The sequence below is a fragment of the Delphinapterus leucas genome, chromosome 2, assembly GCF_059928025.1.
Source record: "Delphinapterus leucas isolate spDelLeu-1000000601 "Yukka" chromosome 2, BTC_Dleu_Yukka2, whole genome shotgun sequence".
NCBI lineage: Eukaryota > Metazoa > Chordata > Mammalia > Artiodactyla > Monodontidae > Delphinapterus > Delphinapterus leucas.
Genome location: NC_143130.1, coordinates 62,688,074 through 62,709,207, shown reverse-complemented (window position 1 = coordinate 62,709,207; position 21,134 = coordinate 62,688,074). Strand labels below are relative to the sequence as shown.

The 21,134-nt window shown below is 52.8% G+C and overlaps 1 protein-coding gene across 3 annotated transcripts in view; it reads right to left on the bottom strand.

The window, feature by feature from the left end:
* The window catches only part of PSTPIP1 (proline-serine-threonine phosphatase interacting protein 1), a 41,085-nt gene extending 21,011 nt beyond the window's left edge, over positions 1–20,074 (bottom strand). Inside the window, exon 1 of one of the 3 annotated variants that reach the window (XM_022580122.2) lies at positions 19,691–20,074. In XM_022580122.2, coding sequence (XP_022435830.1) covers positions 19,691–19,723 — 33 coding nt within the window. In that variant the 5' untranslated portion in view covers positions 19,724–20,074. Of the gene's footprint in view, positions 1–1,490; positions 1,515–19,690 lie in introns of those variants that run through there. The other 2 variants (XM_022580123.3, XM_089906969.1) reach the window with 2 other exon arrangements.
* Positions 20,075–21,134: the final 1,060 nt, after the last annotated feature.

Sequence of the window (21,134 nt, the reverse complement as noted above, 5' to 3'; positions counted from 1 at the left end):
TGAGCCCCTTGTGGATCAGAGCTCATAGTCAGGACACAGCAACTCTAATCTAAGACAGCCATGGGAAGGGTCCCCACCAAGGCTCCGTGATGACAGCCTTTATGGGGTGCCCCACACTGCTCACTCCTGTCACCTTCTCAATTACCCTCTTATCTCAGGGGTCCAAGTGAGAAAACTGAGGCACAGATGGGTGAAGTGTACCCAGGGTGACAGATTGAAAGCAGCAGGTGTGGCATTGAACCCAGGCTGTCTTATTCGGGTCCGTGCCCTTCACCCCCCTGCACTCTACAGCCTCTGCAGAGACAAGAGCAACTTCTGTTCCCTGATCATCCACTGTGTACCGGATGCCACGCCGGGCTCCTGCACCCATCTGCTGAGGTGGGCCTTGAGGTGGGCCTTGAGGGTCAGGGCTAGGGCACATCCTAGCACACACTTAGGACACACCTAGTAGCCCAGGACACCCAGCACCCCCTAGGTCCGCCTCTTAGCCAGGATGGTGGGGAGAGGGCCATCTTGGAGAATTCACAGGACACAGCTGCCTCTCTGCCACCCGTCCTGCTGTTGATCTGACTCTCACCCCTGGAGTGGGTTCTGAGCTGCTGGTGTAGGAAGCTGGGGGCGGGAGGTAGTACTTGAGGAGAGGGTGTTTTTCTTCAAGGTCTAAGGAGAATCAGACGTGGTAGAGAAGGGCAGAGATGCCACAGATTGCTCCAGATGGCCCCGTGCCAGGCCCAGCCCACCTTCAGCAAACTCAGAATAATGGAATCTGCAGGCCTGTAGGATGGTTAGGATCCCAAGCTCACACCCTCCTCCTTAAGCAGCACTAGAAATTCCTGAGACTCAGGTTCAGCTGCCCACTGGGTGACAAGCAGCGGGCCTGGGCCTTGGCTGACTACTCAGAACCCCAGCAGGAGGGAGGCAACCCCCCAACTCCTGCAGGCCGGTCCACCACAATGTCCAGGCTAGTGTGCACCAGGCTTCCATTTCTGTAGCTTTCATGGGCCACTTGCCTACTAACCAGGCAGCAGACCACGGCTTCCTGCCCCTCAGCCTCTGTCCTCCCTCCGGACCCCCAGGACTAAAGCCTGTGGCAGCCAGCGAGGAAAATGGATCTGCCCTCCCCCCTAAGGGGGTCACTCTGAGCTGGACACCAGTATTCAGGGCCAAATTCCATAGACCACCAGAACTGGGAAGCATCTTGTCCAGTGCCCCTCAGTCCTTGGGGAAACTGAGACCCAGAGAAGGGAAGGACCTGCCTGAGGTCCTACTGGCGGAGGCAGGACAAGTATTTGGACTTGCAGGGCACCTGCTGTTACTCCCCGATGCCTCTGGGAGGGGGGCCTGAGCAGGGAGACGCTGACCAAGCCCAGCCCTGCAGCGGACACTCTGCTTTTCCCTCCCAGCCCCATGCCCAGTTCCCACTCCCCAGGGAAACCCCACTGTCCTTCCTGAGACCCCCAGAGTGGAAAGAGAAGCAAAAGCAAACCTACATTGGCCATTCTGGAGGAGGTGGCAGGCAGAGGGGTCCTGCAGACTGGGTCCTCAGGAGCTCAAGTCCCCAAAGCACTCCAGATTTGAGAGTCTGGTCCAGCCCCTGCTCAGAGCGCGCTGGTGCCGGCAGGGGCTTTGGCCAAGTGAGCCACCGTCACAAGTGACTAGATTGTTCCAAGGAAGTGCCTGAGTCCCTGGGGCCTGCTCCCTGCCAGTCTGTACCCCTCCTCCACCCCACCACTGCCTCTTCCTCCAGGGCTTCTGACTCATGGTTCAGAGCTGGGCACAGCTGGGCTCAGGAAGCTGCTGAGGAAATGAACTAACCAATCATTCAATCAGTTAATCAATCAGTCCTGCAGGCTTACTGTCTAAGGCCCAGCACCAGAGTCACCTCCTCCAGGGGGCCCATCCTGGCCTTTCCTCCCTGCACCTACCCAGCTCCATCCTCTAGGCGTCCAGGGCTCCCTTTCAGGGCCCTTGCTGACAGGCTCAGGCTGCCATTTCCACAGTGCAGAAGCTACTAGAAGGCAGGGCCTCCCATCTCCTTCTGTCTACCTGCAGCCTCTGTCACCTGAGACCTGCCTGTGGCCTTGCCCTCTGTGAAATTGCTATTTATTGAGTCCACTTACCACACACCATACCAAGAATATCACAGCTGTTTTCTTATTGAAAACACCACACACCCAGGGAGGTAAGGACGGTGATAAGGAGGAAAAGAGGGGAAGTGACTGCCCAAGTCCCTCAGCTGGTAAAGATCAGAATCTGGGATGTGAACCCAGGTCAGCTTGTCCCCAAACTCACATACCGACATCAGTCATTCAGTAGACAGTCCAGCAGCTCTTTTACATTTTGAAACATCAAAAAATGATTAAAGGGGCTTCCCTGGTGGCCCAGTGGTTGAGAGTCCGCCTGCCAATGCAGGGGACACGGGTTCGTGCCCCGGTACGGGAAGATCCCACATGCCACGGAGCGGCTGGGCCCGTGAGCCATGGCAGCTGAGCCTGCGCGTCCGGAGCCTGTGCTCCGCAACAGGAGAGGCCACAACAGTGAGAGGCCCGCGTACCGCAAAAAAAAAAAAAAAAAAACTTTTGAAAATGATTTCCCAAATTCTCTCTGCTTCAAACCAAAGCTGTGTTTCGGTCTGTCATTCAGTTACCATGGATTCACAGAGGCCAGCTCTGTGCCAGGCTGGGTCAGAGGAACGCTGCCCTGGAGAAGGGCCGTGCTGGCTCTGCAAATGAGCTGCTGAGAGCCGGCAAGCAGCCAGAGGCCCCGCCCTCACCATGTGGCACTAGGGCGATCCACCCCAGGGGAGGGTGCCAGGTGGCAGGCAGGTGCGGTCCCCTCTTTTGGGAGACCTCCCTCAAGCCAGATGTGGGACCCCAGGCCTTGCCACCCTCACTGTGTGGCCATTCTGGACCTCCTTTTCCCCATAGAGGGGTCAGATCGGGGCTGCAGGAGGAGGTGCTCAGGACAACTCTGGCAGGAGGAAGCATGGTCCTACCTCAGCCTGAAGGCAGCATGTGGGAGGCCTGGGTGCCGGGTTGTGCTCAGGGACAGCCCACCTGCTCCCTTCTCTGGGTGGCTCTGGCTGTGAGCCACTGTCCAGGCCCGCCAGCTGACCCCGGCCCTGCCATGCCCCCACTGGGTGGGTAGGGAGCTAGCCTTTGTACACACTGCCACTTCCTCCTTTTTATACCCATACAATTCTTGGTGGCTGCACGGGCTAGGCCACAGAGACCAGGGTGCCAAGCAAGCCACTTCCCTTCTCGGGACCTGGTTTCCTCATGGAGGAAGTGAGGGCAGAGGCCAACCTCTCCTAGCCCTGACAGCCCACCCTCTAGGGCACAGCCCTATCAGGGCAGATTGGCCGCCCAGTCAGGGAGGGGGCCCGGGCCTGGTCTGAGAGATTGGACAGAGTTCAGCAGACCAGATACAGGTTCACACCCCACCCTGTGGTCCTGGTCATTCTCAGCCTCTACTTCCCTCCCTGTAAAGAGAAGCCTAATTGTTCCCACCACCTAGGTTTGATCTGAGAAGCCAGTGAAATAATGTACACAAGTGAGAATAGTAAAAGCAAGGTCAGAGGTTGCCCTGAGCCGGGATTACCCCCATTTTACAGATGAGAAAAATGGAACCCAGAAAGGTTACCTAATCTGCTCAGGGGCCCTGAAGGGCACAGCAGGGATTTGAACCCAGCTCCCCCAGACCAGATCTTGGCTCATTCCCTCACCTCTCTGCAAAGCTCCAGGCTCAGTGGCTGTTCAGCAAGTGCTAGCTCCCCATATGCCCTACCCTGTCCCTGCCTGCCTCTCACCGCGCCTCCCCCCCCCCCCCGCCCCCACCACCACCAGACAGAACCCAGATGTGCCAGGCTGGAAAAAACAAGTTATCTCCCTACCACACACCCTCCCCCACCAGAGGGTCCATTTAAAAGGCTGCAGAAGCCTTTTCAAATTTTCCCTTATGTGGAATTCCAGAATATAAAGTCCCTCAGAGGACAGCTAAACCTCTAACCTTAGAGGGAGAGGCCTGGGTTTTGGTACCAGGTCTGATCTGCCAGGAAGAAGCTGGGTAGTCTTAGTAAAGTCCCTTGCCCTCTCTGGGGCCTCCTGACTGTGAAACAGGTTTAGGGACAGGAAGTGACCTTTAATTGCCCTTCCAGCAGGGAGGCTGCTGTCTGTCTGCTGGCTTTTGGAAGCCATGGCAACCATGGCTGCATCTTACCTAGAGAAGTCTGAAGTCTGGGGTGGGCTGGAGCTCCCTGAGGGGAGTGAGGCCTGGGGAGGGAGCAGTTGGGAACTGGCACCATGTGTTTCCTGGGAACCAAGTGGAGGCCGGGAAGGTGGCTGGGAAGAGCTGCCGGTAGTAAGCGAGGGAAGAGTCCCCGAAAGAAGCTGCCTGGAGTGGACAGTGGGGAGCAGCTGGGAGGGGTCAGACGTGGACAGCTGCAGGGGACAGAGCCCGCCGAGGCAGCCAGGAGAGGAAGAGCTGACCAGTGTGCGTTTGCTACCCGCCGCACCAGCTACAGCAGCACCAGGGAAATAAGGGGTGAAGTACCCCTTTAGAGCTTCCAAGCCCGCGCCCCACGCCATCTGTGGAGACACAGAAGCAGCAGGCAGTGGAGGTGGCAGAACACGGCGAGTGCAGAGACGGACCCGTTCTCTGTCCCCCGGCATCGGCTTCCAATCACAGGCCAAGTGGGGAGACTGGGAAACTTTCAAGTGAACAAGAGTGAGATTTTGATATGTGGTGGAACTGGAGGGAGTTAGACCTGAAAAGGACTAGAAATGCTCTAACACGTGCCCAGGGTAGAGGAAGGGAGAGCTACCAGTGGCTTTGGAAGGTGGAAGGAAAAACATTAAGTTTCCTGCTTGCACCCTAACCAAGTTCAGAAAACTTCTGTAAAATGCTAGCCATGCTTGTCAAAAACCTTTCTAATAACTGATGTGCTCTTGGGTTGCTAGGCGCTCTCTCTCTCTATATATATATGTATATATATATATTTTTTTTTTTTTTTTTGACTGCTCTGCACGGCATGCAGAACTTCCCCAATTGAACCCACACCCCCTGCAGTGGAAGCGTGGAATCTTAACCACTGGACCACCAGGGTAGCCCTATATATTTTTTCTAACATTTTTCTTTCTTTCTTTTTTTAAAAAAATCACCTTTTACTAGTGAAGAGGAGACAGAACAGGGAGACCGGACTTACTCCCTTCATCTCAGGAAGCCCCAGAAGCCAAGGACTGCGATTTTGAACACGGTTACAGGCCTCATGGTGCCCAGGCTGCTTTGTCCTCTCCTTCTACCGCAGTTTAACAGTTCTCTGCGGCCAAGGTGCCTACCATGGCTGGTTTATTAACAACTAGTCCACTGTTGCTTGTCTGCTGTGGGCTGAGAAACCAAACCACTGGGATTGTCAGCACACCTGAGGTAGTAAGCACTGAACTCTGGAGAAGGCAGCCCCCTGGAGGCAGAACGTGGGTCTGTTTGCCCACTGGGTCCTGGTGCCCTGGTCTGCACGGCAACACTCAGCAAATACACTGGACAACGGCTGAGGAAGCGTCTGAGGGAGGCCCTCGAGCTGACGTGGGTTTATGACAGCTCCTGAGCTGCCCCATGGAGAACACCAGACCATTTGTTTGCAATTCAATGACTCGTTATCCAGCACCTTTAAATAAGCCAGACAGACTTGTCCCCTCTACTTTGTACAATGTATTATTATCCCTGTTGTACAGATAAGGAAACTGAGGCTCAGAGAGGATAAGCCAATGAATAGCAGCTGGGCTCTTTCCACTGCCTCACAGCTGGTACCCCGCATCTCCACCATTATTGGCTGCTAAACTGAGGAAAAGCAAAGGACCAGACACCCATGTATGGCTTGGTTGGATGGATGGATGGATGGATGAATGGATGGATCAGAGACTTAAGTGAGCAAGCCGGTTGCTTACCCAGAGTACCCCAGGAGGAGGGTTGGGTAAAGAGAAGTTCCCTAGTCTCAGCCCTTGAGGAGCCATTGGAGAATGTGGTCATTTGCAGAGCTTTGTGGGGCCATCAGGAGCAGAGGGCGTGTCTGTGGTTGGTGCCCCCAGAGAGGCCAACTCCAAGAGCCGAAGTGGCCCCAAATGTGCAACACAGGTGAGCCGCTCTGATGCATGGAGAATGCCCCATCGCCGGGGTCTATAATCAGGTTAGGGATTCCGCAGAGAGGACTCGAGCCTCAGGTGATGTGCTGAACTAGGTGTTCTGGGTCTAGGTGTCCCCTGACTCAGAGACTGGAGGGGTCCATTCATAAGCAGACAAATAGGGGGGTGATTTACAGCTTTTCTAAGATGGCCCAGGATAGGTGGCAAAGGGAGAGAGCCAAGAAAGCTTCCTCTTAAGGAACAAAAGCACATTGAGTGTGGTTAGATGAGCTACTCTGGGTTCAGCTGGGCTGACAGGGGCTTGGGATTAGAAATGAGTTTCCAGAGGTCTCTAGCTCTCCACTGAGCCCCAGTCTGAGGCCTCCCCTGGGCCTTAGAGGGCCCCTTACTCAAGCAGCCCTGCTGGATGGGCCCCTGAGACATCCAGGCCCTTGACCTGGGGCCCAGCTGGGCCCCAAGATTTGGGGAATCTGTAGGCGGGGTGCTGATGGTTACCTGCGGCCTTCAGGGGGCCCCGTTGGAGCCCTGTGAATGTTCAGGAGCTCTCAGGAATCCCACGGAGCCGGGTGTGGGGGCCAGGGGAACAACACAAGCAACAGAAGGGGACCAACTGTGCATATCTGGGGCCTCTTATCTCAGTAATACCGACCCGGGGAGAATGCGAGGATGAGAGAGGTTATGTAACTTGTCCAGGCTCAAACAGCAATTGTGTGGGCGTGTGTGGCTTCCGACTTTCTTCTTTTAAATAGGCCTCTTCCAGTGTCAAGCAGGAAAGGCCTCCTCTACTGCACTGCCCTCCCCCATTCTGTGATGTACTTCTCACTTCCCCTCTGCTCTTAAAAGCCCAGCTCGATCCCCCACTTCTCCCTCCTGCTTTATGAAACCAAAACGTGTCGTAGTTAGCACAAGAGGTGGGGCAGGGAGTGAACACGAGTTGGGGCAGAGGCCTGGAGGTGGGGATGAGCCCCTCGGGTTTAGGAGACCGGAAGCTTGATGCTCAGAGCTGTGAGTGGCTACAAGCCCAGCAGAAAGCAGCAGTGAGGGGTCTGAGGGGCTGGAGCAGGTATCTGAAGAGGTAGCCTGAGGCCAGCTGAGGTGGAGCCCTGAGTCAGGCAGACCAAGTGGTGGGACCCTCCCTGGAGGTAACGAGGATCCAGGGCCAGGTTCCAAATTCAGGGGAAGGGAACAGGATGGATGGGATGTGGATGGGTAGAGGCCAGTGTTCTCCATGCCTCTAATTCCCAGAGAAGCCTGCAATGTCAGGACTGTGCCCTTACTGCCCCACGTCACAGATGAGCAACGGAGGCTCAGCAAGGTGAGTGACTTGCCCAGGTCACACAGCTCCTCTGTAGTGCCCCCCACTCAAGTTGATTAGGCAGGGAGTTTGTAGGATCCAGCAGTGGCCAGGGCTGAGGGCAGGCAGGGAACATGGTTGGAGGGCAGAAGGGAAATGAGCCACCCGATGCTGAGCCCCGGAGGAGACTCTGACCTGTCAGCAAGGGCAGGCACTGACCATCCCCTGCACGTGGCCAGCTGCACAGGGCTCCTTGCTGCACGGCCTCCAGCTTGTAAGTAACCGGCCAGGGACTGGGGACCGGCGTCTGTGGCCCAGGAGCTGTCTCTGCACGTCTCCTTCTGCCATTATCACCCCTCCCACACCTCCTACACCTGCCAGAGGATGGCCCACAGGGAACGCCTCGACAAGAGAAAGTCCAGGTAGGGGGTGTGGGAAGACCCCAGGCACTGCGTCCTCGTCCTGGCCAGTCCCATGCACACAAGTTGAGCAAGTTACTTAAGCTCCTGTGCACAGATTCCCTCCTCTGTAAAATGAGTGTGAACACGCTGTCCACTTTCCCTGGGACTCTGAGGACTAAATGATATAATATATGTAGGAGCCCAACAAAGGGCACCCTGAAACTTAAGGAGCTCCTGGAAAATGGTGGCCATGGTGATTAGTACATATCAAGTAAAAGTAAACCAAGAAAGGAAATAAAAAAGGAGAGCTGGGTTTGAATCCTAGCTGGTTGGAATCCAGTCGACTGCTTGCTTCCGATCTCTCAGCCTTAATTTTTTCACCCGTATAGTGGAACGCACACTGGACTCCAAGCCCTCACTGGGCTGACGTGGGGCGTCTTGCTTGGTAGCTGTGAATTGCTTCAGGGTGAGGACTGACAGCCTCCTCTGGGCTTGAGACTTGCTCAAGAGACAGAGATGGGCCCCTGGGGTGCAGGAGACCCCCACTCCTCACACCTTTCCCCAAAGGCAGGAACAGACACCCACAGCCCCTGGATTAGGTCCCTCAGCCTCCTCTGCTGGCCTTGGTAGGTTCTGGGCCTCAGAGCTGACCCTGGGCTCTGGCTCCAACGCCTTCCAAGCCCAGGGGCTTCCTGGGCTCCTGTACCTGCCGAGGGTCTATATGCGGGGCTTCTTGCCCTAGGCCATTAACATTCATTTCACCACGTCTATCTTTTAACCACAGTAATGGATTTAATACAGACAAGGAGCCAGAGGCTGAGAGAGTGGAGGGACTCACCAGGGCCACACCGTGAATGCAGTGGAATCCAAGCAGTGCATCGGGTTCTAAAGGCAGTGTGAGAGACAAAGACGGCGCCTTCCAAGCAAGGGTTCTGTGTTGGAGACTGGGAAATTGCTTCACCCTGCCCAACACAGCCAGTGTGCATCCGGCATAGCGCAGCACTGTGGGAAAATACATCTCTAAGTGGAGCAAGATGCCACCTCCAGGGTTCTGGGGCACTGGGGCTGCCTGAGGGAAGCCTGTGCTCTCTGGAACCATTCACTGCTTACCTTTCCCACTCAGGCCCTCACTTGCACCCGTACGTTGGTAGGACTCAAACCAAGACCTTTGGACCCTGGAATGCAAACTCCTCCCCTCAATGAATCTGCAGTCCCTCTAAGGTTGGGGGTGATCTGAGGACTAAAATAAAATTCCAGCAGCCTCATGGCAGCTCCCGCCCTGACCCAAGACCTAGTCTCCCCTGCTGGTCTTCCCCTGGCCCTGGAATTAGCCGCACTGTTCCTTTGGTTCCAGTGTCAATTTGCATCCTCTTCTGGGTCAGACTGAGAACAACTGCAGACGCCAACACAGCACCTACCACGGTGCTGCTCTACGCTGTGCAGACCCCCACAGCCCAAGCTGTTAGTATTCATGACAGCTCCAGAGACACTGATCCAGACTTCTGTGTTGATCCCCTGCCTACCACCTCAACCCTGCTTGCATGGACTGACCCCAGCTGACCTCCTGGACCTTCCTACCACCTGCAGTCTGGGGGCCCCAGGCCTGGGAGAGTGGGCTCAGAGCTGGTCCAAATGAAGGGAAAACATTCAAGAGGTGACAAAGAAGAGGACCCCTTCTGCTTCAGTGGCTGCCATCTGGGCAGTTGGGGGTAGAAGTCCTGGTTTTCAAAGACCCCTCAGGTCTAGGCAGGCCCAGGCCAGGGTGGACATCAATTCCCTCAGGGCCGTCTCATGATCCACTGAAGAAGTCGGTGACCCCAGCCTGTGGGACAATCCTCCTTGAAGAGTGAGAGCTGGTGGGGCCTCAAGGAAGCTCAGAAGTCATGGGCCTTCTCAGGGGGGCAGAGGTAGGGCAACTGTAAGGAGGAGCCCACCATCCCCAGGGGATTCTCTCTAAGGACGGTGTCTCTCCAAGTATGTCCAGGTTTGGGAGAGTTATAGGGGGTTTGTCATAGACTGGTGGCCAGTCCAGGTTGGCAACCTCAGGAAGGCTCAAACCTCAGTTTCCTCACCTATAAGAACATCTCTAGTGTGGAGAAAAAGGAACTCTCCTACACTGTTGGTGGAAATGTAAATTGGTGCAGCCACTATGGAGAACAGTATGGAGGTTCCTTAAAAAACTAAAAACAGAACTACCACATGACACAGCAATCCCACTTCTGGGCATATATTCAGAGAAAACCGTAATTCAAAAAGAACACACACCCCAATGTTCATAGCAGCACTGTTTACAATAGTCAGGATGTGGAAGCAACCTAAATGTCCATCGACAGATGAATGGATAAAGAAGGTATGATACATATATATAATGGAATACTATTCAGCCATGAAAAAGAATGAAATAATGCCAATTGCAACAACATGGATGGACCTAGAGATTATCATACTATGTGAAGTAAGCCAGACAGAGAAAGACAAATACCATATGATATCGCTTATATGTGGAATCTAAAAAAAAAAGATACAAATGAACTTATTTACAAAACAGAAATAGATCTGCAGACATAGAAAACAAACTATGGTTACCAAAGGGGAAAAGGGGGGAAGGGATAAATTAGGAGTTTGGGATTATCAGATAGATATACATTACTATATATAAAATAGATAACCAACAAGGATCTACCATATAGCACAGGGAACTACACTCAATATTTTGTATAACCTATAATGGAAAAGAATCTGAAAAAGAATATATCAATATATAATATGTATAACTGAATCACTTTGCTGTATACCTGAAACTAATACAACATTGTAAATCAACTATATTTTAAAAAATTAAAAATAAATTAAAAAAATAAAAACACCTCAACTCAGGACCTCAATAGCTGATAATTTTGAAAAAAAAAAAAAGAACAAAGTTGGAAGACTCACAATTCCTGGTTTCAAAACTTACTACAAAGCTACAGTAATTAATATAGTGTGGTACTGCCATAAGGACAGACATGCAGACCAATGGAATGGAACAGAGAGCAAGAAATAAGCACTCACATATATGGTCAACTGATTTTCAACAAGGATGGCAAGACCATTCAATGTGGAAAAGACAGTCTTTTCAACAAATAGTGCTGGAGAAACTGGATATGCACATGCAAAAGAATGGAATTGGACTCCTAACACCATATACAAAAACTAACTCTTAAAACTGAACAACAAAAAGATAAACAACCCAATTCAAAAGTAGGCAAAGGACTTGAATAAACATTTCTCTAAAGAAGATATACAGATGGCCAATAAATATAAAAAAATATGCTCAACATCATTGGTCACTAGGGAAATACAAATCAAAACACCAATGAGGGACTTCCCTGGCAGTCCAGTGGTTAAGGCTCAGAGCTTCCACTGCAAGGGGCACGGTTCAATCCCTGGAAGGGGAACTAAGATCTCGCATGCAGCGTGGCACGGCCATATAAATAAATTTTTAAAAAATAAAATAAAAAGGCAAAGTTTAAAAAAAAACAAACACCAAAGAGATACCACTTCATACCTACTAGGATGGCTATGATTGGGGGAAAAAACACACAGAAAATAACAAGTGTTGGTGAAGATGTGGAGAAATCAGAACCCTGTGCATTGTTTTGTTTGGGGTTTTTTTTTTGTCTGTTTGTTTGAAACCTTCGTGCATTGCTGATGGGAATGTAAATGGAGCAGCTGCTGGGGAAAATAATTTAGCAGTTACTCAACATGTTAAACATAGGATTACCATATGATCCAGCAACTCCACTCCTAGGTATATACCCAAAAGAGTTGAAAGCAGGGATTCAAACCAGTATAAGTACACCTGTGTTCACAGCGGCATTATTCACAATATTCAAAGTGAGGGAACAACCCAAGTGCCCAATAACAGATAAATGGATAAACAAAATGAGGTATATACGTAGAATGGAATATTTTTCAGCCATAAAAAGGAATGAAATTCTGACACATGCTAAAATATGGATGAACCTTAAAGACATTATGCTAAATGAAATAGGACAAATACTGTCTGATTCTACTTATATGTGGTCCCTAGCACGGCAAATTCATAGAGACAGAAAGCAGAGTAGGAGGTGAGAAGAGGGATATAGGGAGTAATTATTTAAGGGGTACAGAATTTCTGTTTGAAATTTGAAAAAGTTCTGGAAATAGATAGTGGTGATGGTTGTACAACATTGTGAATGTACTAATGCCACTTAATTGCACACTTAAAAATGGTTAAGATGGTAAATTTTACATTACGTATACTGACCACAAAAAAAGTAATTGTATAAGGTTATAAGGTTAAAAAAAAAACCAACCCTCTACCCTCTACTCATTCACAAGTGAGTCAGATGAGGTCACGTAAATGGTAAAAGCCAGATATATGCTCATTGTCAGCAACAGCGATGCATCCGAAACACCAAAGTTATCTACACCAATGGTTCTCAGCCTTGGCTGCACTTTGGAAACTGGAGAACTTTGAAAAATACTGCTCCTCCACCCCGAAATTTGCATGCAATTGACCTGTGGCAGTGCCTGGGCATTGGTATTTTTGATCCCTGTCACATTTCTGATCTTATCTCCAACTACTTTCTACCTCTGTCACTCTGCCCCAGCCACACAGGCCTCCTTGTCCCTTGAAGAGGTCAAGCATTCTCCTGACTCAGCCCATCACCCCCTTTTCCTCTCCAGTATAGCTCAGCTTCCGCTTTTCCATTTCTGCAGTTGGGAAGCCCTGATCCCATCTGGCTGCCCCATCCCCACCCAGGCTGCTAGTCTCTGGAGCACCAGCAGACACTTCCTGTTGCCCAATAGTGGGTGGCCTGTCAACACCAGCAGAAGAGGATGTCACTCACCCGCCTCCTCTGTCACTCATTGCTCAGGGTACCAGGTCTCGGCAAACCACCACACACTCTCACTGACGCCAAGGGCTTTCTGAACTGGCCTGGGAAGGTAGCAGTCAGGCCTAGCCCAGCAGCCCCAAAGTCCAACGGGGTGGTATCCCCAGGCCCACATCCCCTCTATAAGCCTCAGTCTTCTCTATAAAGCAGGAATAAGAATACCAACCTCATGGGGCTATTGCATCTTGTCACCTGAAGCCATAGGAGTGACTCTCTAATGGTGGAATTTAATATGCAACGGTGAACAGAGTTGGGGAGGCATCCTGAGACTGGGAGGATCCACATATGAGGCTCACCCTGTAGGTGCCTATCCAATTATAGGGGATTGGGGATCCCTTGGGATCTGTTACTGGTCTGCTAACTCCTGATGCTGAGCAGAAGAATGTGGTCCCCTGAGCCTCTCTATCTTCAAAGCCTTTATCTTAGGTGAGAATCACTCTGACATCCTACAGATGAGGTAACTGAAGTTCAGAGAGGGGAAAGGATTCTCCAGGTTCCCCTCAGCGAGTGAGGGTGGAAGCTTCACAGAGGCCTATTCCCCATTCTGAGACTGGAAGACAGGGAGTGACTGAGCCCATGAGCGAGGGACCTTCCGGAGCTAGCACAGCAGGGAGCCCTAGCATGGGCAGCCCCCAGGGCACAGGGTACCACTCTCTCTAGCTGGACGTGAGGCAGTTTCACTTTCCACAAGTTCCCTCCATCTTGTGGTTTGCAGCGTCAGCCAGGCTCTAGGCAAGGTGGGCGGGCATCCTACCCACAGCCTGCCGCCTCCAAGCCTCTGCATGAGTGGAAACATCCATCCCTGGAGAGGGTGCAAAAAGGAAGAAAGCATCTTTGCCTTCACTCAAGGTTGGTCAAGACCTTTCACAAGCCGGCAAGGGCCTTCCCTTCCTACCAGTCACCCTGCACAGTCCTCTGGGCCAGAAAACCATCTTGCAAACCCACTGTGCCCTCTCCCCCTTCCACACCTTTGCCTGCACCGTTCCTTCCACCTGGAGCACCCTCTGCCCTCCTGCCACCTCCCAAATCCTCACCAACCCTTCCAAACCCAAGCAAGGCTCTCCCTCTCCATCCCAGGAGCTGGCAACCCCGGCTGGGGGGAGGTGCCAGGAGCAGCTAGGAAAAGTCCATGAGTTCCTGGGAATTGGATCAAAAAGAGGGTCTGGAGAAGCAGATCTTGTTTTCCACCAATAATAAAATCAAAGGTGTGGGTTATGTTCTTGGCTCAGGACACCGCCTCCAGGAAATCCTACAGGAGAGCATCTGCAGGCATCGCAACGGCAGGGCAAACACAACCACAGACCTCTGCAGTTACCTATTGCCATTAGACAGCCAGCCGTGTCCTGTGGAGTGGGCGCTGAGGAACCAAGTTCTCAGGTCCCAGCGGGCACACGCGCCACAGAGTGTGCACAGAGTACGTGGAAGAGTTCATGCTATTGAGCTACAAATGTCGCCTAAAAACACCATCTTGGCCTTGAAAACAGGAATTGCTTAGCTGTGTTTTTAAATATTTTCCTTTTAATGAAATACGTAATCCGTGATCACTTGCAGAAAATTATGGAGAGAAAAATCACATTACTTCCAAAACCATGGAAACCAGTGTTAACCTATAGGGAGCCGCCCTTATATCCAACAGGAGTTATAATTGAACCAAGAACTGGTCAATCTCCTTGGAGTCAGGGGCAGAACGGGATGGGGTCCGACAGAGCTAGGTGGGTGCCCCTGCTTTGTCCTGGACATATGACCATGAACTAGGCCCTTGACCTGCCCATGCCTCCGTTCTGCAGACAGGAGGACTTTGGCAAGTAATTCCCTGCAGGGTGGGTTTGGGGACACACATGGAATGACTGTCGCAGTGCTTGGCGCCTAATAGGCACTGTTGCCGCTCCTCTGGGGATGATTTAAGTAGCTGGGACTCAGAGAAAAAAATCTTCACAGAACAGGAAATAAACATTGTCTTTTTCATTTTTAGTTGTGTAATTTAATTTTTCAATAGGTAATACATTTGCATGGTTCAAAAATTAAAAACTATAAAAAGATACATAGTGACAACGCTCACTGCCACCCAGCCCTGTAACCCATCAATCGCTTTTCTCTGACTCCCTGCAAGGTCATCAATTTAATTAGTTCTCTGTGTGTCTTTCCAGAGACTCTCGTTGTTAATACAAGCCTGTGCCGACATAAATGCTTATTTCCCCCATTTTTCACAACAGGTTGCATACAAGACACACCGCTTGGCTCTATGCTTTTTACACAGAGCACCATGCCTTGAAGAGCTTTGCAACCAGCACAGAAAGAGAGTCCATCCTCACCCCTTCTGACAGCCATGGCCAGGGAGACATTGGGAAGGCAGTAGGTGGCGGCAAAGGAAGGACAGCCAGGGGCCTCCCTCTCCCACCTCCTGCCTCTACAATCCCCTGTTTCTCGGGAGGACCCCCTCCTCAGCCACTGGCCCCCTCAGCCTTCAAGGCCACAGGGCCCTGCCCTGCTGCAAGTCCACCCACAAAGCCTGAGCGGCCTTAGGTTCCCAGCAGAGCCCCTCCAGGCCCAGTCTTCCCAGCCCCTTCCAGGTCCCTCTGGTCCCTCTTTCCTGGATGAAAAGGCTCCTGCCCAGCCAGAGGACTATGAAGGGTCCCAAAGTGACGGCTAGTGCCAAATGCTAGAGAACTAGGCCCACTCTCTCACCCAGGAATGCCTCCTCTTCTGGGAAGCTACCCAAAGACGTAGTCCTCAAGTGCAAAACCTTGATACACAAAGATCTACCCAGTACATCACTGTCCAGAATAATAAATAATTGGTAGTAACCTAAATGTCCAACAATAGGGGATTGGATAAATAAATCACAGCATGTCCACCAAATCCACAAGCCGGAGGACCATGCAGTCATTAACAATGGTGTTTTGAAGATGAGGAAATCATACCCAGGCCCACACACATTCAAAACAGAATTATGCTGAAAAGAGGGTCGTCCCCACCTCAGTCTCCTCCTCTGTGGGGAACCTCAGAGTCTCAGAACTGGGAAGGAGAAGAGGCAACAGTAGCTGATCAGACACACGGGGCCTGAGTCCCCTCTCCCCACCCTCACCCGGTGCATCCTGGGTGAGTCATTCCCCCACCCAAGGATGTGGTACCTCCGTCTGTCCTCTGTTGGGGAGCTCAGCTCCTCCCAGCTTGGCACAGAGGTTTCCAGATGAAGCTGGAGCCCAGCCTCAAAGGGGAGAGATGTGATCTCAGGTCAGAGGGAAAAGTTCAGGCCTGTTCTCTCTGTCCCCATTGATGGTTCCTGCCCAAAGCCGGGCGGCAGGGAGGGAAGGGCAGGGAGTGAGAGGTAGTATATGCGGCCCTTACTTTTCCTTTTAACAACCCCAAGTGGGACAGGATGTGGATCTTAATAACACCTGGTCCAGACGTAGATTTTCCCTCTTGAAGCAATATCCAGTGACTTCTTTGCAAAGGCAGTTGGACATATAGGTCTGGGAGGCAATGAGTGGGTAGGAGGGGAAAGCGCAGCTCGGAGCACCCCTCTGGGTATGCCCCGTGCCTGGCCGTGTTATCAGAGAAGCTCAGTCTCCAGCACTGGATTCTGGCCTCCTTGAGGGCAAGACAGTCTCATTCATCTGATTGGACGTGGGGGTGGGAGGCCCAGCTTAGGCTACCTGGTAGTGAACCCTTCTCAACAAACATTTGCAGAATGTAACTAAAGTAAAATGAAGGAGAAGATAGGTTCAGGAAGGCATTAGGACCGTGGATGTATTTACTGTTCATTCACTTATTCTATAAACATTGACTGAACACATACCCCACTCGCCAGCCCTATACTGAGGAGGCAGACAGGTGTTTCTTGCAATACAGTTTGGCAAGGAAAGCTGTGTGTACTGGGGAAGGGGGGTGGTATCCCCGCATTCTGGGGGCTTCTGTGCTGCGCGGTGCTGAGTCAGGTTATATGAGCCTTAAGTCCCCTTCGGCTCGAGCACCTGGCATTCTCATCCTCAGCCTCGTCTCACCAACAGCCCCTGCTCTGCGGCCCAGCCGCAAACTTCCTGCAAAGCCGTGATGTTCTGTATCACTGTGCGTGTATAACAGACATCAAATGATCCCTTCCCTCCCCCTGTGGCTAGGCCCGCCCCTGCCTCACTCCCACAGCAGCCTGCCTCTGAACGTTCTGCTGAAGATAAACGCAGGCTATAAATAAATACCGTGTGGCCACACTGGCAAAAGTTGCAAATATCGGCGTACTGAGGGACGGGACCGGTCTGTTCCCATGCTGAATGTTCCCACCACTTCTGAACCACTATGTCTGCCTTTTATAATTTTTGTGTCTCCTCTTGCTATCAGGCTACCAGCTATCTGTGAAACCGTCTCTAACAGTTCAGGCCCACCAGTATTTAACCAAATGTAGATCCCTACTATTTGCTGTATCTATAGGTTAAAAGACCACACGACCAAGCTTGTTATAACTGTGGGTAAAATCAGAGTTCATGGGCCCTAACCACTATAGGGCATCTCGTATGAGTAAAGTGTATAAGCTTCAATGCAAGCTCTTAGCTCCTCAGAAAACACTTCTGTTTCCCTCCTCACAACGGAGCTGGTGCGCCTTGGACTGGGGTGGGGGAAAGCCAGGGGGAGGGGCAGGCAGGCCCCTGTCCCTAACACCCCCATGACAGTTAGATCATTAAGTCTTTTCCATTTAACAGATTTGTCTGTAAATTGGGCTTTAAAAGACTTCTATGGACCTCATCTGATCTTACTTCTCTGGGAGGTGAGAAGGACAGTTTTTCTCCCTCCTCCACCAACGTGGCCCAAAGATCCAGTGATGGGCCCTGTTGCTAGAAGAGCAATGAAGCACCTGGGCGAGAGTCCACACACTGGGGCCAACCTGTCCGGTTTCATCCCAGCTACATGACCTTGGGCAAATGACTTAGGCTCTCTGTGCCTCAGCCTTCTCTTGTGAATAATAGGGATAACAATAGCATCTACCTCCTTGGTTTAAATGGGTGAATAGATACATAGTCCTGAGAACGGGCGGCTGGCACATCTTTAAGGCTCAGTAACTGTTAGCTGTCCTCGTGGGCTGGGTGGGGCTGAGCTCCCGTGAGAGGTGTTAGAATTCAGAGCCCTGGGGGCAGTGGTGCTGCCACCGACCTTCTGGGGCATCTGCCCAGGCTCAGTGTGAGAGGCTCCCACTGGCCACTTCTCCCGTTCTGCTCCAGCCTTCCCTAGGGAAGCTGCACCCTCACCCCAGGCCCAGGAAGCGAGCACTGGCGGAGAGGGGGCACCTGTAGGCCGTGAAGCCCGCAGCAGCTCAGAGGTGGGGAGAGCACAGAGCGTGGGCGGGATACCGCTCAGGAAGCTGCCACAGGTGGGCTGCTGCCACCATACCCTGCTCTCCCTCATGTACCATCCCCCGCTGCCCAGATCCTGCTTTAGGGCTATTCCTTGGCCCAGCTCTGTCCTAGGGAAGGTGGACCCAGGGGCTCTGGGCTGGGACAGATGTCCTGGAGCTAAAATATAGTCAAGATGTCCTGGCCTGCCTTGGGCTACTAAGCACCTGGATTTTCAGGCCCTGTCCTTTCCCCAGACTTTGCACTCCAAGTCAGAGCAGTGATGTAGTGACCCACTGTCCGGCCTGTCACCCCACCCCTGCAGCCCCTCGCCCCTTGCCCCTTGCACGGGCCCCATTTGCCAGCCTGGTGCTTGGAATGGGCCGAGCCAGGTCTGCCTGCCTTGGCTTCTCTGGGCCGGTCCCAGCCCCTCTTTGTAGATATGGGGAAACGGAGGCCCAGAGAGGCATCCCTCTGCCCACTGTGCAGTCAGTGCCGGCGGGAAGCAGGCCACTCACACGCTGGCCACGGGCCCCAAGCGGAGCGTAGTCTGGAAGGCAAGGAAGACCTGGCTCGTTAGCTTTCGTCCTCCTGGCCGGAGGCCCCAGGAAAGAGCCCAGGGAGGCCAGGCTGTTGACTGAGGCCGTGCGAAGTGAGCAAAGAGCCAGGTGTCCTCTGCAGGGCTGGAGGGGTTCCCTCAGGACAGCCACATTCCCCAGCGCTAACCAGAGAGGTCTCAGCTTTTTCCTGTGAGCCACTGGGAACAGCCAGAGCTTGGGGAGCAGAGGGAGAGGTTGAGAGACAGCTGGAAAAAAGCTGAAGGGATCTGGGGTCCAAACTGGGCTTGCGGGCTGTGTGGCCTGGGCCAAGCATTTCACCCCCACGAGCCAGCTGGGTGCTGGAATTTCACAAGGAAAAGGCTTGATTTATATGTGCACTGGATTTAAGAAAGCCAGCAAGGAATTGCCCAGCCCTGTTGCCTCTTCAAAGGACCCCTGAGGTCTGCAAGGAAGAGGGGTTGGGTGAGGGGAAGAGAATTCCCATTTGGCGCTCCAGCAAGGTGCGGGGAGTTTGTTACCTCACCTTGTTTTAACCCTCCCATCCAGTTGGTGCGTTTATTAATATCTCTCTCTACTATATAGATGGGGGAAAATGGAACTCAGATAGGTTAAATGACTTGTCCAGCCTCTAAATAGCAGAGCCAACATCCAAAGTCAAGTTTTTCTGGTCCCCAAACCTGACCCCCTCCCTCCTTTGCCTCACAAGACCTCCTCGAGCTCCCACCCATATATCAGACACTCCTAAAAAGTTCCTGCTGTGGGGAGAGGGTCACTCAGGGGAAAAACCAGCCCTGGGAGCACAGAGACTATCCCCCACTCATTGTGTTGAAGTTTGCAGAGAAATCAGTACCCCAGACTGAGGATCCCCTTCATCTTCTGACTCAGAAGCAGCCCAAGTCACCTCCACGATGATAAAGACCAAAAATCAACCACTATTTTTATGAGAAATCCCCCTCTTGGAGCCGCATCCCCACCCACCACCCCCGGGGAAACTTCGGCCGGACTGGCCTCCCCGGGGCTCACACCACTGGCTCAAACCGGCAGCCGTCTTCACTCACCCAAAAGGCATCTTTGAACTGAAGCTGGGGCATCTTCCTCAGCCGACTGCCACGGCAAAGCTTCCTCTCCTGCCACAGACAGGGCTGAGCGAGGGCCAGGAGGCAGGCGCACCGTCCCCGTCCTGGCAGCGCTGGCCCAGGGCCCCCCTTCCAGGCCGGCGCCGTCTGCAGTGCCTCAGAAGGCAGCTGTAAGCCAGAGACTGCTGGAGGGAGGAAAAGGGCTCAACCTGTTTTGTTTGGGGCTAGAATCAGCAGCAAAATGAGGAAGGGCTGGTGCCCAGTGATGGGAGGGCGGGTCCCAGTGTCCGGCCCGGCCCCTCACCAGCCCCGTGGAGACGGAGGACACAGCCCAGGCTTCAGGACTGAGAGCAGGGATGCCAGCCCCGGGCTGTAGGGAGGCAGGGGCCAGTGGGAGACGCAGCCCGGGGCCTGTGCAGGTAGGTTTGTGCAACCTCCCCCAGGGCAGGCTCCAGGGCCGTCGCCCCACAGGAAGTGGAGCTGCCGTGCTCCCCTGTGCAGCCCCGCCTGCCATCTGCCACCCAGCTACTTGCCTCCACTTGCCTCCTTCCGATGCCCTAGCTGGGCCATTCTCAGAGGCCATAAACTTAGGGAGCCTGAGGCCCACTGAAGCTGTGGGTAAGGAGGAGGGCAGGATCCCAGGTGCTGTCACCTACCACCCCAAGCCTCACCCCAGACTGGGTCCACAGACGCTAGACTCTCCACCCCTCACCAGCAAACCAAGAACATCATCAAACCCTGGGTGAACGTTGCCCCAATCCACATCCTGAACTCAAGGAGCTCACGGTCTGGGTGCAGACAGAGCTTTGTGCTGGGGGGAGCCGTAAAAGCACAGAAGTGGGGTGAGCAGGTAACTAGCCAAGGGGTAACAGCCTATGGATACTGCCTTCCCTCCAAGTCCCCAGGTTAGGCACTCTCTGGGGCAGGAAGCCCCCCTCTGAAGATGGCGTCTTCAGGCTGGAAGAATGTGGTTGGACCGAGAGACACAGGATTACAAAGGCATAAACGTGGAAGTTTGAAAAGCCAGGTTGAGGCCCCAGTTTCTGTTCTGTCTGGGCCTTACCCTTCAGAGGACCTTAATCCACCCTCCAACTCTCTGAGCCTCAGTTTCCCCATCTGTCACCCCCAGTCTTTGGAAAAGACACAAAGTAATGTTGAGAACATTACTGGAGTTTCTGGTTTTGATGGGGCAGGTGCTGGGGGCTCTGTCTGGTATCAACTTGGGAAGAGCCCTGGGCTGGAGCTCCAGATACTGCCCTGGGGAGCCAGGGCCTGCCCACTCAGCAGAAGACATCAGCAGGGGGGCCGGAGCCCAGGGTGGGTTGGCAAGAAGGGATGAATCAGGCTCGTCCACAAATCACCACCCTTGGCGATGCCTCCCTTACCATTGACTGGTGGTGATTAGATGGATGAGAGCTGCCGCAGG